Raw genomic sequence first — 19853 nt, forward strand, 5'->3', positions numbered from 1 at the left:
GAACCCCATTATAGAATCAGAAGGTTCAGCCCTGGCTGCCGGTGCTGATGTCAGGGAAGAACTTGATCAGAAAATGGCAGATAAATAAATATGCCAGTGCCCAAGATGGCGGTGCTAACGCAATGGGTTCGCAATGGCACATTGGCAAACGCAATGACGCAATGGCGCATAGGCTTTTGCGGTACGTTCTTATTAGCGCCAATTACCAGCATCCACTGCCTATATAAACTCAGCACTGGCTATCATTCATTGCTGGATTATCTTCAGCTAATACCTGATCTCCTTGTGCCTTAAAACTTCAGCTTAATTACCTGTTACCGACCCGGCTATCCTTGACCTGCTCTGGCTCATCTCCTGGCTCTGAACCCGGCTATCCCTACAGACTTTCTTCTGCCTGCTCCTGAGTGTCTTCTCGTGTTTGACCCCGGCTTGACCCCGACCACTCTACCTGCCTCCGTTCCTGATTGACCACCTGTGTTTGACCCTCGGCATGGCTACTGACCTTGATTGCACTAACCTGCCTGCACTTCAAGTGATCCAGTGACTGCAACCTGTGCACCTTTGGGCACAGCACCCTCTGTCACCATCTCCAGGGGTGCTCTGCACTCAGCCACAAGGGGAACCCTCTCGTCACCTCAGCTCCAGTCAGGTTCATGACAGCTGACCTGGGGACTGATATCAGGGAAAGAACCTAAGTGTGACAATCTCAGGATCTGAGCAGAAAGATACATAAAATGTAGCTTTAGATATCTGAGTGATGAACATTATCTAAACCAATTTACTGTCATGAAACCTGTGGGAGGGGGGGGGGGGGGGTTTAAGATGCTGCTTCCTTTTTCTGTACTTAACTTGAATTTCTAAAATGTAAACCACTGGGGCTGGTTAATGTAGAGGTGCCAAAGAAAGGTCTCCCCTCTGCCCCACCTCCCCCCCATACCTACCTCCTCTAATGTCTGCATCCTGACTAGTGCAAATCTTGTGCAGGACAGTCATATCATACCATAGACATGAATGGGAGTTACCCGTAGAGCAAGATAAGTGTCCCATTCAAATCTTTGGGACATTAGCAGGTGCTGGTAGCCCAACACCAGATTTTTCCTGGCTGGGATGCAGACATCAGTGGGGACACAACCATTGGAGGAATAAGTACAAAACTTCATGGGGGAACCATCTGTGTGTGTTCAGGGGGCTAGAGAGGGGTTAGCATTTTCTGATTAGACAAGGTGGTGAGATCAGATGGAGTAGCAATATCACTTTCTGCACCTTGTCCAATCAGAGAATGCTTTGCATTTATTGAAAAAACGCAAAATGTTCACTGAATGGCTCTGATGCCAATTGGTTGAACTTCTATGTTCAGAATGCAGCTGGTAGAGATCACTGGAGTAGTATCAGTGTAGTAGTGGTGTCTACGTCAGTGATTTTTATCTTTTATGGGGGTCCCATAGGTATGGTATATACATAATAATTACATTGGTCCAGCATGTGGAATCTCCCAGGTACGGCACATAGATTCATATATTGGTCCAAGCTGGTCCAATGTAACTGTGTAACAATATCCATACCTGGAATACATCTTTAAGTCTTAACCAAGCTCATAATACAGAGAGAGTGAGACAACTCAATGACCACACAAGCCGTATTACAGGACTTCTCTGTAAACTCACCTCCACAAGTCTGGGTGTTGAAGAGAGGAAAGTGCATCACATCGGGCGTCTCATTTCCATCTCCTTCATAGATGTAGCAGCTTTTTGTTGGAGGGTTCTCATAACTTTCTTCAGTGTTTTTTGGAAAGGGAATTTTGTGCTCCTTACAGTATTCAACTGTTTTTTTCACTGTCTAGTTAAACAAAGAAATACATTCATTTAAAATGTGCTCATTGTACTCCAATATGGTACTATTTAATGTATATTGAGAAGCTGGGATTATAAGGGAGGCAGGATTTTTAGCAGCATAAAGAAACCAGTAAACGGGCATACCCAGCACCAGAAGTACAACAGTGGGAAGCTAAAAGTGCATATTCGCACCATACATTAACAAGCATACCCCCTGGCCTATACACTATAACCTGAGACACTGCAGAGAAAAGCTGCTGAATGTTCTTCAGCTTGTTGTTGCTAACCTGAAACCTGACCTGTTGATCATGCCTTTCCATGTATGACTTGACTTCCTCTCTGGACTTTGCCACTGCCTTCTGTCTTGGATATCATCTGCCCAGCTGTTACTGACCACAGCTTGCTTTCTGAATGCTGCCTTCTGATTCTGTTACCATGCTGCCAGGTCACTGCTGACCTTGGCTCGTTTCTTTGACTACTGTCTTCTGTTCTAGTACAAGGCTGTTCCTGTGTCGGCTTTTTACTAGCTGATCTGCAGCTTCCAATTCTACTCATTTGGTCAAAGTACAGATCCAGTATAGCCTGCAAACTCCAGCACTCATGCCGCTCTGTGCCTTCACACTCTCTGTCACCTCCTTCAGGAGTATTGGATAAGAGGTGCGAGAGGAGCCACTCATCTACCCAGTCTCCATGAGGTACATTGTAGAAGAGGCTTTGTGGTTAACTGGTTTTGGTGTCAAGAGCACAAGTCCCTGCCCCTGCTCCAGCCCTGCTAGAACCCTAACCCCTCCTGCCGAGGCTGAACATTCTGCTATCTTGTGCTCTGCTCTTTCCCATAGGCTTTCACACAACATTTCTGACTATAGACCTTTGTATAGGGAAGGCAGGTGTGTAGGCACTACAGCCTTCCCACATAACAGCTCCACCTGGTGCTCAGACCGTGAGGCTGCTGAAACCTCCAACACACCAGAAAAAGGGGTGCCCACTATCCCTTTCCTTATTCATAGGCCTTTGTATCCCAAAGGAAGAAATCTCTACAAGTAATTTTGCTGCACATTACTGGTGGTATTCCGGAAACGCCAATATAGTCACACTAAACCTCTACTAGACCACTTGTCATAATCATGGGTCAGGCTCGAAGACCAGTTGCTATAGCAGTTGTGCGACTACCACTGACCAGCAGGATAGGTACCCAGGCAGTCACCCTGGAGGAAGATGCGGGCTCCCCTGAGGTGCAGAGTCTAAGTAGTAACCAGTGTTCACCAGAGCTCCTAATGGTGGAGATGGATTTGGCTGTATGTTAGTACCAGGTCGTAGTCCTCAGGATCGCCCCACTAGGAGGTGAGCAAGCCAGTAGTGCATAAGCAGGTAAAGATCAAGCAGAAGAATAGTCAGTAAACATGCCAAAGGTCAGTAACGAGTAGTTGCAGGTTGGGATCATGCAGAAGCATATTTGAGGAGCAAGCCAAGGGTCAATAACGAGTGGTAGAAAAACATGGCCGGCAGCAGGGAAGATAAGAACGAGATACTGGCTGAAGAGAGCACAATAATCTGGCAAAAAGGAAATGCAGAGACTTGGCTTAAATCAGGAAGTTCATGGGAGGAGCAAAGAGTTCAAGGTTCAGCAGAAGTTAAAGCACAAGGCAAGGTTGTCCAAGGGATCAGACAGGGAGATGTCCTGCATTTCTGGTAGCTCAGCAAGAAAAGTCATTGTCAGACACAGCAGAGGTCCCAGGTTTAAATCCAGGCCCCAACACAACTGCTACTACAAGTGTATCCTCTATCTTCTGTATCCTGTGCTGAGTGGCTGGCCAGCCGCATTGGGAACATAGGAGGCTGTTTGTTCATAATGGGTGCGATTCAGAAATCACTTTGCGATCTCTATTTCTGAGTGTCAAGCTTTCTCTGATTGGATGAGGTGGAGAGATGAGGAAGTGACGCTCCATCTCATCCAATTAGAGAGCTCTTTGCATTAATTGAGAAATCATCATCTGTGTCCCAATGTGGAGATTTCTTCTCACTTCTTATCCTGTAGAGATATCAGGAAGTAAGATAAAATTCTCCAGCATGAAGGAAATGTCCTCTAGTTGCCACTAGAATAGCTGCCCCCATTGAAAGATTTTCCTTCTGTTCCCATTCTTGTGACAATTAACATTTTTTTGATTCTCCCTGACTTTTGTTCCCGGTGACAGTGATAACTATGGCAAATCGAGAGAGTAAAAAGTGTTAGTTCACCTATACTGAAAAAATGTATAGGTGAACAAACACTAGCCAGCCTGCCCTTTCCTCTGGTCCCCTGTGCACTTGCCTCTGTGTAGGCAGGTGCAATTAGTTACTTTGCCTCTAGGTGGCTTTGTACCAAAATAGTGTCTGGTACAACCGGTAGTGACACTAGGTGTTAGTCTTCTTTTAGTTTGAGCCCTCCCACAAGTGATGTCAGGGAAGAATCATTACCTACATATAAGCTAGGTGGGTAGGGTACAGAGAGAGTCTTGGGGCATAGGAGCAAAACACCCCAAGCCTGAGAGCATGTAAACCACACCAGGCCCTGGAGAGGAACAAGTGACTCCGAAATGTATGTCCTTGTGATGTGACTGTCTTGCTAGTCCCTGAACAACACCAGTAAAGTGAAGTGAATCTATTTATTATGTGGACATTCTTTCTTCGAGATATAAAGGTCAATGGCAGGGGATGTTCTGAGGAGACCTATGACCAAGAGCAGGGTAAAAGATGGGGGAATGGGCGGCCTCAGCAATTGGGATCATGTTCTAGCAGAGCTGGATTGGGGATAGGGTCCTTGTTCTTGGGCACCAAAATCAACCAACCATGAAGCCCTTCTTACATTTGCCATCAGCAACCCCCACAGTCAGTTCAGAGCTCCAGGGATTTCAGATCCCTGCTCTTCTTCCTCTTCTCTGTGCAGCTCTTCTAGGATGGATCATATCAATTCTGATAGGTCCTAATGATCAATTTGGTATGACTGCAGGGATTCTGACAGCCCACAACCCTAGGGGTGAGTCAAATTTGGGCTAAAAAAATTCCCTAATATTTGGGGTCTACAATCCACAGAAATGCTCCCAAACAAGCTGCTGACAAGTCCTGTACTTGTAATTCACACTCAGAAAAAAAATACTTGTATGTCCAGTTCACTTCTTTTTGTTAACATCACATTGTTACTGTGACGGTACTCATCATCACTGGGTGTGAAAGACAGATACTTAATGGACACTGAGAATGTGGCTTGGATTGCTTCAAATGGGGTCTGTATTTACACTTATGCTAATGTGTATTGTACTTCAATGGCAGAGACAGGCTCTCCCTATTGTTTATGTATTGAGATGTGATGTGGATTCTGTTAAGCCTGTCTGTTCCATTGTTAAATGTTAATTAACTCACATATTGTTTCTGTCCAGGTGGCTAGATAATTAGTTCAGGTTATTTCTATTTCTGTATACAATTTCATCTGCGTATGATAAGGTAATCAGGCAACCCCTGACCTGTGTGTAGTAATCTGATCAGGAGGGGGAGGTCCATGCTGTATATAAATTCTGTGCAACTGTTCAATAAACCGAAGATTCCAGTACAAGCCAAGTTGTCAGCTAGCTTTGTATGGGGCGGCTGGAAAATCTGATATCTATGTTCACGACTGGGAGGAAGCCGTATACTGACGGAAGTCCACAAGTACAGTGTGGGTTGCGGTTCCGTTACATTTATCAATTAAGTCCTGATAAAGGGGGCGTTCTTCGACCTCTGAAACACAGGGGGTAGTTTTTGGATTGTCCTTGTCAGGACCCAGTTCAGAACCTGCAAACTTTGCTGTGTCTGATGATGGCTCTTCTTGGTGACCTACCCAAGATGCTCGACAGCTTCCTGCCTGATCGTTTGGACAATTTTGTCTTATATCATGTTTCTCCTGAATGTTGAACTCTTTGCACCTCCTAAAAACTTCCTATTTAGGCCATGCCTTTGAACTTCCTGTTTGCCAGATTATTGTGAAGGCTCCAGCAAATATCTTGCTCTTGATACTCTTGCTGCCGTCCTCTACCACTCGTTACTTACCTTACTGACTAAGCTTCTGCTTGATCCCTACCTGCTATATCTGCTACTGGACCCTTCTGGTGGGGTGATCCCGAGGACTGCAACCTGGTACTAACACTCAGCAAAAACCGTCTCCTCCATCCAGGGCCGCTGATAGAAATTATGGGGCCCTGTACAGCCCATCTGAAGTGGCCCCCTTCAGTCCCATCCTCAACCCCACCCCTTGCCCCTCTCCAGACCCTGCCTTGAAACAAAGTGCAGGAACAGGCTGGATGAAGAACATGTACAGTATCTCACAAATGTGAGTAAACCCCTCACATTTTTGTAAATATTTTATTATATCTTTTCGTATGAAGAAATGAAACCAGTGAGGATACAGCTTGTATAACAGTGTAAATTTTCTGTCCCCTAAAAATAACTCAACATACAACCATTATTGTCTAAACCACTGGCAACAAAAGTGAGTACACCCCTAAGTGAAAATGTCCAAATTGGGCCCAAAGTGTGAATATTTTGTGTGGCCACCATTATTTTCCAGCACTGCCTTAACCCTCTTGGGCATGGAGTTCACCAGAGCTTCACAGGTTGCCACTGGTGTCCTCTTCCCCTCCTCTATGATGACATCACAGAGCTGGTGGATATTAGAGACCTTGTGCTCCTCCACCTTCCATATGAAGATGCCCCACAGATGCTTAATAGGGTTTAGGTCTGGAGACATGTTTGGCCAGTCCATCACCTTTACCCTCAGCTTCTTTAGCAAGGCAGTGCTAGTCTTGGGGGTGTTTGGGGTTGTTATGTTGGAATACTGCCCTGCGGCCCAGTCCCCGAAGAGAGGGATCATGCTCTGCCTCAGTATGTCACGGTACATGTTGGCATTCATGGTTCCCTCAATGAACTGTAGCTTTCCAGTGCCGGAAGCACCCATGCAGCCCCAGACCATGGCACTCCCACCACCATGCTTGACTGTAGGCAAGACACACTTGTCTTTGTACTCCTCACCTGGTTGCCATCACACACGCTTGACACCATCTGAACCAAATAATTGGGCCCAATTTGGACATTGTCACTTAGGGGGTGTACTCACTTTTGTTGCCAGCAGTTTAGACATTAATGGCTGTGTGTTGAGTTATTTTGAGGGGACAGTAAATTTACACTGTTATACAAGCTGTACACTCACTACTTTACATTGTAGCAAAGTGTCATTTCTTCACATGAAAAGATATAATAAAATATTTACAAAAATGTGAGGGGTGTACTCACTTTTGTGAGATACTGTATGTGATCCAACCTGCCCGTGCCATTCTGCTGCAATAAATATACTGAGGGTGGGTGGCAAGCAGTTAAAGGGAAAAGGTTAGGGGTTGGTTCACATGACAGGTCTGATCAGGTCTGCCTGTCTGTTTTTCAGGTGGACCTGAGCTGACCCTCCATTCACTACTATAGAGCGATGGATCTAGACGGACTTGTGTCCATTTACACCCGCCTACCTCCGCTAAACAAAACTGAAAGGGATCTGTTTTCCCTCTGTCTATAAGATCAGATTGGAGGGCAATCAGGTGTAAACGGACAGCCGGTTTGTTTTCACGAGCCATCCTTGGAGCAGAGTGGGCTGTGTCCGTGTTCACTCTACATAAGCTGAGTGGACACAGACCTGTTATCTGCTCACTCCGCTCAGTGGGGGGGGGATCAGTGGACAGATCCTCCGCTGAACAAGGGGATCCCACTCCGAGTGAAAGCCTTGATAACAAACAGCAACACAAGATCATCAGCATTATGATTACGCAACAAGCAGCAGGTGCTCTATCATGGCTGCCATGGTCCCAGTGTGTCATAGGACATTGCTGTTGGGTGCTGACCTTGTTAACTTATGACCAATAACCAGCAACCAACATCCATGTCATGAGAACCTCTGACTGCTCCCTGTGTGTTATAGATGGTGATATGGATGGTGACAATATATAAATGTACAGTAGACTTCAGTATATCTCTTACCCACCTCCAGCAGTAGCCTCCAATCCTGGCTTCCTCCTCAGCTTCTGGACCCTGTCAGCGGCCTGCCACCGCCGCCTGCCTCACAGCCTCTCGCTCTTTGTCTTTCTTGGGCTGACTACTGACAGAGCGGGGAGCTAAGGGAAGGAAACAGGCAGCTGCAGCGGCAGGCCGGCAGCCGGTACTTTAGGCAGCAGAGTGGGCGCAGAATGCACTGCGCATGCGCCTGAAACTGAGAAATAAGTGCCTCCACTCCCACATCAGAGAGGAGGGGCCCGGAATATAGCAATAGTACACCCCCCTAAGCTAGTAGGAGCAGCTAAGGGGTGGTGTAGTTTAGATGGCCGCCCCCCCACCCTGCTGAGCTGAGGATGCCAAACCCAGTACAACAGGGCCAGTTGTACTGAGCTATCAGCGGCCCTGCCTCCATCAGGAGCTCTGGTGTGTGCTTAGACCCGGGACCTCTTATCTAGCTGGTCGGTGGGAGCCTCTCTACTGCTATATATACTGGTCTCTGAGCCCATGACTGTCCCCTGACTCTTAATGGAATAAAGTTGTATCTGGACCTCTTAGCAGTGGCGTGGCGCTTTAATATAAATTTTTGTTATACAAATGATGACAGACATTTTAAATTTTGTAATCTGGCAAATCCCCGCCCCCCCCCCCCCCCAAAAAAAAATGCAGCTGCTCAAAAAAAAAAAAAATTATAATTAAAAACAAGAAACAGAAAAAACAACAACAATCGCATTGACTTTTAACTAAAAGAGAGATGGATTTGCTGTCATGTAATCCCCCTCTTGTGCTTTCATGTGAATACAAATGTATCATTTCATCACTTTTGTGGGTTTTAATTTTTTTTCATTTAATTTTATATCTGCTGTTGTTAAGATGCATGGAATGACCATAAAATGTGATTACCTCGAATGGATCTCCTGCACTGAAGTCAAAAGATAAAATCAGATCTACTTTGCGGTGAGGAGGTAACACTAAGGGGTACGGAGTATTAATTTCCAACCCGGCATCCACCAGACAGATCTGCTCTTTATGCAAGAGGTCGCAGTCTTCTGGGATTTTATCTGGGAAATAAATCAATGAAAATATTAATAACGCAAAAAAAAAGTCAAAAGGTGCACTTGTGAGTGTGCCGACGGTTTATCAATTTACAAAAAAAAAAAATAAAAATAGTCACTCTCTTACAAATACTTTCAAATAGACCCATTTACTAAAATCTCACACAAACTTTACATACTAAAGTTATTTGCAAAATTTTTAAAACTACAGCTTTTATTATCGCCTTTACGCCTAAGGGTAAAACAAATCTAAATGCCTCAGCACAATTTTGACACTTGTTAGTGAAACCGTACATATCACAACTACTTTGTGCATCCGGAGGGATTATACCGTTTTATTTATTTATTTTTTTTCAGGACAAATTGGGCTTTTATTTGGTGGTTAATGGTAATGGATATTTTTTTTCTTTTTAAATCTTAAATAAAAAGTTATCAAAAGAAAAAAAACTTGCCAAAAATAGTAAAAAAAAGAAATCACATCGTTTTTTTTTTTTTTAATTGAACTGTATATTTCTTGCTACTACCATAACCTACCACCAAAGAACAATCCAAAATAAATTCTCCTGCTTCTGATGATCGCAGTGATATAACATTTGTGTATGTTAGTTGGTGTTTGTACCCGCAGTACAGTCCAGAAACAATATAGTGCGCATTTTGCATTTTTTTTTTTTTAATCCTACCTATAAACTAAAACTGATACTAATTAAAAAAAAAATAATACATAAATCATGTCCAAAACAATCCTGACCCTGAACTTTGACCCTGACCTTGATCAAAAAGCTAACCCTGGCACTGACCTAGATCAAACCTTGACCTAGGTATTTTTTTTTTTTTTTTATTTACATTTTTTAATTATTATTATTTTTTTTCTATTTCTGCAAGGACAGAGTGATACAATTTTTTTTTAATCCTACCTGAAAAACACTGACACTGATACTAATTTAAAAAAATAAATAAATAAATCATGTCCAAAACAATCCTGACCCTGACCTTTGCCCCTGACCTTGATCCAAACGCTAACCCTGGCACCGGCCTAGATCAAACCTTGATCTAGGTATTTTTTTTTTTTTTTTAATTACATTTTTTTAATTATTGTTTTTATTTTTTTTTCTATCTCTACAAGGACAGAGAGTGATACAATGTATCTCTCTCATCCACTAACAGGAGACAAAAAAACACGGGGGCGGGCTTCACAGTGACTGGTCACTATGATAACCAACCAGAGGCCATCACAGTGATCAGGAGACCCAGAATCGGACGTTCACAGTGACTGGTCTCTGTAATAGCCAACCAGAGGCCATCACAGTGATCTGGTGACCCGGAATTGGACATTCACAGTGACTGGTCTCTGTAATAGCCAACCAGAGGCCATCACAGTGATCAGGAGACCCAGAATCGGACGTTCACAGTGACTGGTCTCTGTAATAGCCAACCAGAGGCCATCACAGTGATCAGGTGACCCGGAATCAGACATTCACAGTGACTGGTCTTTGTAATAGCCAACCAGAGGCCATCACTGTGATCAGGTGATCCGGAATCGGACGTACACAGTGACTGGTCTCTGTAATAGCCAACTAGAGGCTATCACTGTGATCAGGTGATCCGGAATCGGACGTACACAGTGACTGGTCTCTGTAATAGCCAACTAGAGGCTATCACAGTGATCAGGTGACCTGGAATCGGTCCCGATCGCTAGACTGGGACCAGGGGCTCTTGGTGAGACCCCTCTCTGTGCTGGGAGCATACTGTGTGTTGCACTCCCAGCACAAAGAGAAATATGCAAATATGCGGCCCCAAGAAAAAAAGCCCAGTTCAGTGGGGCTGCATATTTGCACGTGGCTGCCGTGAAGGGGTTAAAATGAAATTTTACTCAAGAAAAAGCTTGTGAACAGGCAGGCCGCAAAACACGTCGGGCTTGTATAGATGCACCATGTTTTGTGTTTTGATAGAAAAGGGAATGTAGAACCATCTATCAAAACACGGTGCATCTACAGTATATAGGCCCGACGTGTTTTGTGGATTCACTCCACTTCTTCAGGGGCAGATGCATCAATAATCTACAAAGAGACATAAATGTACCAATATGGTCTAATAATATACCCAGATATTGGAGGAGAAATATGAGTGTGGGGGGGGGGGGGGGAGTTACCCATCCCTCTGAATACTTGCATATCATATTGGACCATATTGGTATGTTTAAGTCTCTTTGTAGATTATTGATGCATCTGCCCCTGAAGGAGTGGCGTAAATCCACAAAACATGTCAGGCCTATATAGATGCACCATGTTTTGATAGACAGTTCTACATGCTCTTTTCTTTCATTCAGCTTAAACCACATTATCCTGCTTTTGAAGGTATCTCATGATATGGAGGACAGTCTTTTACACCACACAATGCAATGTGCTATGTTGTTATTTATATGTATATGTGGTTTGCAATATGTTACTGACATGCTTATAATTTTATGTATGTACTTACTGCAATAAGTCATGCTTTTCATTTATCTAAGAAAATAAACAAATGTTTTTTAACATTGAGTATTTTGCTAGCCATGTTACACATGCCTCATTCAAAGTCCCAATCCTCCTCTTTCTTATATATAGATTCAGTGATGGAGGAGTATGGCCCTATACCTCTCACTCAAAGTCCCAATCCTCCACTTTCTTATATATAGATTCAGAGATGGAGGCGTATAGCCCTATACCTCTCATTTAAAGTCCCAACCCTCCTCTTTCTTATATATAGATTCAGGGATGGAGGTGTATGGCCCTATATCTCTCATTTAAAGTCCCAACCCTCCTCTTTCTTATATAAAGATTCAGGGATGGAGGTGTATGGCCCTATACCTCTCATTTAAAGTCCCAACCCTCCTCTTTCTTATATAAAGATTCAGGGATGGAGGTGTATGGCCCTATACCTCTCATTTAAAGTCCCAACCCTCCTCTTTCTTATATATAGATTCAGGGATGGAGGTGTATGGCCCTATATCTCTCATTTAAAGTCCCAACCCTCCTCTTTCTTATATAAAGATTCAGGGATGGAGGTGTATGGCCCTATACCTCTCATTTAAAGTCCCAACCCTCCTCTTTCTTATATATAGATTCAGGGATGGAGGTGTATGGCCCTATACCTCTCATTCAAAGTCCCAACCCTCCTCTTTCTTATATAAAGATTCAGGGATGGAGGTGTGTGGCCCTATACCTCTCATTTAAAGTCCCAACCCTGCTCTTTCTTATATATAGATTCAGGGATGGAGGTGTATGGCCCTATACCTCTCATTAAAAGTCCCAACCCTCCTCTTTCTTATATATGGATTCAGGGATGGAGGCGTGTGGCCCTATACCTCTCATTTAAACTCCCAACCCTCCTCTTTCTTATATATAGATTCAGGGATGGAGGCGTATGGCCCTATACCTCTCACTTAAATTCCCAACCCTCCTCTTTCTTATATATAGATTCAGGGATGGAGGCGTATGGCCCTATACCTCTCATTTAAAGTCCCAAACCTCCTCTTTCTTATATATAGATTCAAGGATGGAGGCGTATGGCCCTATACCTCTCATTTAAAGTCCCCCCAAAAAAACCCTCTTCAACTTATTCAATGCCAAATATTGAAGCAAATTTCAACAAACCCCAATTGACAAATTCATGTTTCTTGTTAAAATTTCTGACCTTAGTGCAGTTGGAGATTGGAAGGTCAGGGAGGTCATACACCATCTAGAATTATGGATCCTATTTGGTGATCAATAATTAGTTTCTGAGTTACAGATCATTTCTTTGTTACAATGTCACACATATTATGTTGCAAAGCAGTGTGCAAACTGTTGGCGCTATATATACTGTATCCTGTATATTAATATAACCACTTCCCGGGAATCGATGTCCCTGTATGTCGGCTCGGAGAAGTGGTTGTAGCGGGACGATCTGCAGCTGCAGCTATCCCCTCAGTTCTTTGGAGCAGGCGGTTGGCTTTCAGGCAGTAACAACCGATGCAGCTCAGCAACCGCTCTGCTGTTATCCCAGTGAGCGGGAGGGGACGCCCCCTCCTCCCGTCACCTTCCGCCACTCTGCCCAGGTCTCCCATCCCACCGGGAGTCCCGAGCAACCAGCCGGCACGTCCCCCAGCTGGTTGGAGTCACAAACACAGCCGGATTTGGCTTTGATCGGGTCTCCGATGTAGTAACCTGGAGCAACGTCACTTCCAGTTTACTCGGCTGCTAACGGCGCCGATTTTAAAAAACTGTCAGTATTCAAAAATGCAGATTTCGGCATTTTGAATACATTGAAGTGCAGTGGAGGGGTTTGGTGTCTTTTAGACCCCCGATCCCTCCATAAAGAGTACCTGTCACTCCTATTACTGTTACATTCCCCCCGATCCCTCCATAAAGAGTACCTGTCACTGCTATTACTGTCACATCCCCCCGATTCCTCCATAAAGAGTACCTGTCACTCCTATTACTGTTACATTCCCCCCGATTCCTCCATAAAGAGTACCTGTCACTCCTATTACTGTCACATCCCCCCCGATCCGCTCCATAAAGAGTACCTGTCACTCCTATTACTGTCACATTCCCCCCGATCCCTCCATAAAGAGTACCTGTCACTGCTTATTACTGTCACATCCCCCCGATCCCTCCATAAAGAGTACCTGTCACTGCCTATTACTGTCACATTCCCCCCGATCCCTCCATAAAGAGTACCTGTCACTCCTATTACTGTCACATTCCCCCCGATCCCTCCATAAAGAGTACCTGTCACTGCCTATTACTGTCACATTCCCCCCGATCCCTCCATAAAGAGTACCTGTCACTCCTATTACTGTCACATTCCGCCCGATCCCTCCATAAAGAGTACCTGTCACTGCCTATTACTGTCACATTCCCCCGATCCCTCCATAAAGAGTACCTGTCACTCCTATTACTGTCACATTCCCCCCGATCCCTCCATAAAGAGTACCTGTCACTCCTATTACTGTCACATTCCCCCCGATCCCTCCATAAAGAGTACCTGTCACTGCCTATTACTGTCACATTCCCCCCGATCCCTCCATAAAGAGTACCTGTCACTCCTATTACTGTCACATTCCCCCCGATCCCTCCATAAAGAGTACCTGTCACTGCTATTACTGTCACATTCCCCCCGATCCCTCCATAAAGAATACCTGTCACTCCTATTACTGTCACATTCCTCCCGATCCCTCCATAAAGAGTACCTGTCACTCCTATTACTGTCACATTCCCCCTGATCCCTCCATAAAGAGTACCTGTCACTGCCTATTACTGTCACATTCCCCCCGATCCCTCCATAAAGAGTACCTGTCACTGCTATTACTGTCACATTCCCCCCGATCCCTCCATAAAGAGTACCTGTCACTCCTATTACTGTCACATTCCTCCCGATCCCTCCATAAAGAGTACCTGTCACTCCTATTACTGTCACATTCCCCCTGATCCCTCCATAAAGAGTACCTGTCACTGCCTATTACTGTCACATTCCGCCCGATCCCTCCATAAAGAGGACCTGTCACTCCTATTACTGTCACATTCCTCCCCGATCCCTCCATAAAGAGTACCTGTCACTCCTATTACTGTCATATTCCCCCCGATCCCTCCATAAAGAGTACCTGTCACTCCAATTACTGTCACATTCCCCCCGATCCCTCCATAAAGAGTACCTGTCACTCCTATTACTGTTACATTCCCCCCGATCCCTCCATAAAGAGTACCTGTCACTCCTATTACTGTCACATTCCCCCCGATCCCTCCATAAAGAGTACCTGTCACTCCTATTACTGTTACATTCCCCCCGATCCCTCCATAAAGAGTACCTGTCACTGCTATTACTGTCACATCCCCCCGATCCCTCCATAAAGAGTACCTGTCACTCCTATTACTGTCACATCCCCCCCGATCCGCTCCATAAAGAGTACCTGTCACTCCTATTACTGTCACATTCCCCCGATCCCTCCATAAAGAGTACCTGTCACTGCTATTACTGTCACATTCCCCCCGATCCCTCCATAAAGAATACCTGTCACTCCTATTACTGTCACATTCCTCCCGATCCCTCCATAAAGAATACCTGTCACTCCTATTACTGTCACATTCCCCCTGATCCCTCCATAAAGAGTACCTGTCACTGCCTATTACTGTCACATTCCTCCCGATCCCTCCATAAAGAGGACCTGTCACTCCTATTACTGTCACATTCCCCCGATCCCTCCATAAAGAGTACCTGTCACTGCTATTACTGTCACATTCCCCCCGATCCCTCCATAAAGAGTACCTGTCACTGCCTATTACTGTCACATTCCTCCCGATCCCTCCATAAAGAATACCTGTCACTCCTATTACTGTCACATTCCCCCCGATCCCTCCATAAAGAATACCTGTCACTCCTATTACTGTCACATTCCTCCCGATCCCTCCATAAAGAATACCTGTCACTCCTATTACTGTCACATTCCCCCCGATCCCTCCATAAAGAGTACCTGTCACTGCTATTACTGTCACATTCCCCCCGATCCCTCCATAAAGAGTACCTGTCACTCCTATTACTGTCACATTCCTCCCGATCCCTCCATAAAGAGTACCTGTCACTCCTATTACTGTCACATTCCCCCTGATCCCTCCATAAAGAGTACCTGTCACTGCCTATTACTGTCACATTCTGCCCGATCCCTCCATAAAGAGTACCTGTCACTCCTATTACTGTCATATTCCCCCCGATCCCTCCATAAAGAGTACCTGTCACTCCTATTACTGTTACATTCCCCCCGATCCCTCCATAAAGAGTACCTGTCACTCCTATTACTGTCACATTCCCCCCGATCCCTCCATAAAGAGTACCTGTCACTGCCTATTACTGTCACATTCCCCCCGATCCCTCCATAAAGAGTACCTGTCACTCCTATTACTGTCACATTCCTCCCCGATCCCTCCATAAAGAGTACCTGTCACTCCTATTACTGTCACTTTCCCCCCCGATCCCTCCATAAAGAGTACCTGTCACTGCCTATTACTGTCACATTCCCCCCGATCCCTCCATAAAAAGTACCTGTCACTCCTATTACTGTCACATTCCCCCCGATCCCTCCATAAAGAGTACCTGTCACTCCTATTACTGTTACATTCCCCCGATCCCTCCATAAAGAGTACCTGTCACTCCTATTACTGTTACATTCCCCCCGATCCCTCCATAAAGAGTACCTGTCACTGCCTATTACTGTCACATTCCCCCCGATCCCTCCATAAAGAGTACCTGTCACTCCTATTACTGTCACATTCCCCCCCGATCCCTCCATAAAGAGTACCTGTCACTCCTATTACTGTCACATTCCTCCCGATCCCTCCATAAAGAGTACCTGTCACTGCTATTACTGTCACATTCCCCCCAATCCCTCCATAAAGAGTACCTGTCACTCCTATTACTGTCACATTCCCCCCCGATCCCTCCATAAAGAGTACCTGTCACTCCTATTACTGTCACATTCCTCCCGATCCCTCCATAAAGAGTACCTGTCACTGCTATTACTGTCACATTCCCCCCAATCCCTCCATAAAGAGTACCTGTCACTGCCTATTACTGTCACATTCCCCCCGATCCCTCCATAAAGAGTACCTGTCACTGCGTATTACTGTCACATTCCCCCCCCCCCCCCATCCCTCCATAAAGAGTACCTGTCACTGCCTATTACTGTCACATTCCTCCCCGATCCCTCCATAAAGAGTACCTGTCACTCCTATTACTGTCACATTCCCCCGATCCCTCCATAAAGAGTACCTGTCACTCCTATTACTGTCACATTCCCCCCCGATCCCTCCATAAAGAGTACCTGTCACTGCCTATTACTGTCACATTCCCCCCGATCCCTCCATAAAGAGTACCTGTCACTCCTATTACTGTCACATTCCCCCCGATCCCTCCATAAAGAGTACCTGTCACTCCTATTACTGTCACATTCCCCCCCGATCCCTCCATAAAGAGTACCTGTCACTCCTATTACTGTCACATCCCCCCGATCCCTCCATAAAGAGTACCTGTCACTGCTATTACTTTCACATTCCCCCGATCCCTCCGTAAAGAGTACCTGTCACTCCTATTACTGTCACATTCCTCCCCGATCCCTCCATAAAGAGTACCTGTCACTCCTATTACTGTCACATTCCCCCGATCCCTCCATAAAGAGTACCTGTCACTTCTATTACTGTCACATCCCCCCGATCCCTCCATAAAGAGTACCTGTCACTGCCTATTTCTGTCACATTCCCCCGATCCCTCCATAAAGAGTACCTGTCACTCCTATTACTGTCACATTCCCCCCGATCCCTCCATAAAGAGTACCTGTCACTCCTATTACTGTCACATTCCCCCGATCCCTCCATAAAGAGTACCTGTCACTCCTATTACTGTCACATTCCCCCCGATCCCTCCATAAAGAGTACCTGTCACTCCTATTACTGTCATATTCCCCCCGATCCCTCCATAAAGAGTACCTGTCACTGCCTATTACTGTCACATTCCCCCGATCTCTCCATAAAGAGTACCTGTCACTCCTATTACTGTCACATTCCCCCGATTCCTCCATAAAGAGTACCTGTCACTCCTATTACTGTCACATTCCCCCCCGATCCCTCCATAAAGAGTACCTGTCACTCCTATTACTGTCACATTCCCCCGATTCCTCCATAAAGAGTACCTGTCACTCCTATTACTGTCACATTCCCCCCCGATCCCTCCATAAAGAGTACCTGTCACTCCTATTACTGTCACATTCCCCCCGATCCCTCCATAAAGAGTACCTGTCACTCCTATTACTGTCACATCCCCCCGATCCCTCCATAAAGAGTACCTGTCACTGCTATTACTTTCACATTCCCCCGATCCCTCCATAAAGAGTACCTGTCACTCCTATTACTGTCACATTCCTCCCCGATCCCTCCATAAAGAGTACCTGTCACTCCTATTACTGTCACATTCCCCCGATCCCTCCATAAAGAGTACCTGTCACTTCTATTACTGTCACATCCCCCCGATCCCTCCATAAAGAGTACCTGTCACTGCCTATTACTGTCACATTCCCCCGATCCCTCCATAAAGAGTACCTGTCACTCCTATTACTGTCACATTCCCCCCAATCCCTCCATAAAGAGTACCTGTCACTCCTATTACTGTCACATTCCCCCGATCCCTCCATAAAGAGTACCTGTCACTCCTATTACTGTCACATTCCCCCCGATCCCTCCATAAAGAGTACCTGTCACTCCTATTACTGTCATATTCCCCCCGATCCCTCCATAAAGAGTACCTGTCACTGCCTATTACTGTCACATTCCCCCGATCTCTCCATAAAGAGTACCTGTCACTCCTATTACTGTCACATTCCCCCGATCCCTCCATAAAGAGTACCTGTCACTCCTATTACTGTCACTTTCCCCCCCGATCCCTCCATAAAGAGTACCTGTCACTGCCTATTACTGTCACATTCCTCCCGATCCCTCCATAAAGAGTACCTGTCACTGCCTATTGCTGTCACATTCCCCCCGATCCCTCCATACAGAGTACCTGTCACTGCCTATTACTGTCACATTCCTCCCGATCCCTCCATAAAGAGTACCTGTCACTGCTATTACTGTCACATTCCCCCCCGATCCCTCCATAAAGAGTACCTGTCACTGCTTATTACTGTCACATTCCCCCCCGATCCCTCCATAAAGATTACCTATCACTGCCTATTACTGTCACATTCCCCCCCGATCCCTCCATAAAGAGTACCTGTCACTGCCTATTACTGTCACATTCCCCCCCGATCCCTCCATAAAGAGTACCTGTCACTGCCTATTACTGTCACATTCCCCCCGATCCCTCCATAAAGAGTACCTGTCACTGCCTATTACTGTCACATTCCTCCCGATCCCTCCATAAAGAGTACCTGTCACTGCCTATTACTGTCACATTCCCCCCCGATCCCTCCATAAAGAGTACCTGTCACTGCTTATTACTGTCACATTCCCCCCGATCCCTCCATAAAGAGTACCTGTCACTGCTTATTACTGTCACATTCCCCCCCATCCCTCCATAAAGAGTACCTGTCACTCCTATTACTGTCACATTCCCCCCGATCGCTCCATAAAGAGTACCTGTCACTGCCTATTACTGTCACATTCCCCCCCGATCCCTCCATAAAGAGTACCTGTCACAGCCTATTACTGTCACATTCCCCCCACTCCCTCCATAAAGAGTACCTGTCACTGCCTATTACTGTCACATTCCCCCCCGATCCCTCCATAAAGAGTACCTGTCACTGCCTATTACTGTCACATTCCCCCCACTCCCTCCATAAAGAGTACCTGTCACTGCCTATTACTGTCACATTCCTCCGATCCCTCCATAAAGAGTACCTGTCACAGCCTATTACTGTCACATTCCCCCCACTCCCTCCATAAAGAGTACCTGTCACTCCTATTACTGTCACATTCCCCCCAATCCCTCCATAAAGAGTACCTGTCACTGCCTATTACTGTCACAATCCCCCCGATCCCTCCATAAAGAGTACCTGTCACTGCCTATTACTGTCACAATCCCCCCCGATCCCTCCATAAAGAGTACCTGTCACTGCCTATTACTGTCACATTCCCCCCCCGATCCCTCCAAAAAGAGTACCTGTCACTGCCTATTACTGTCACAATCCCCCCCGATCCCTCCATAAAGAGTACCTGTCACTCCTATTACTGTCACATTCCCCCCCGATCCCTCCATAAAGAGTACCTGTCACTGCCTATTACTGTCACATTCCCCCCCGATCCCTCCATAAAGAGTACCTGTCACAGCCTATTACTGTCACATTCCCCCCACTCCCTCCATAAAGAGTACCTGTCACTCCTATTACTGTCACATTCCCCCCCCCCCGATCCCTCCATAAAGA

The 19853-nt window shown here is 45.7% G+C and overlaps 1 protein-coding gene across 1 annotated transcript in view; it reads right to left on the bottom strand.

Moving 5' to 3' along the window:
• Nucleotides 1-19853, bottom strand: part of LOC309557335 (cytosolic phospholipase A2 gamma-like) — a 29761-nt gene that overhangs the window by 7387 nt on the left and 2521 nt on the right. The window contains exons 2-3 of the mRNA XM_082260010.1: nucleotides 8778-8935; nucleotides 1665-1836 (exon numbers count right to left, since the gene is read on the bottom strand). Of these exons, the coding sequence (XP_082116136.1) occupies nucleotides 1665-1836; nucleotides 8778-8935 (330 nt within the window). The remainder of the gene's footprint in view (nucleotides 1-1664; nucleotides 1837-8777; nucleotides 8936-19853) is intronic.

Source organism: Pelophylax lessonae, assembly GCF_965119305.1.
Source record: "Pelophylax lessonae genome assembly, chromosome: 1".
Classification (NCBI taxonomy): Eukaryota; Metazoa; Chordata; class Amphibia; order Anura; family Ranidae; genus Pelophylax; species Pelophylax lessonae.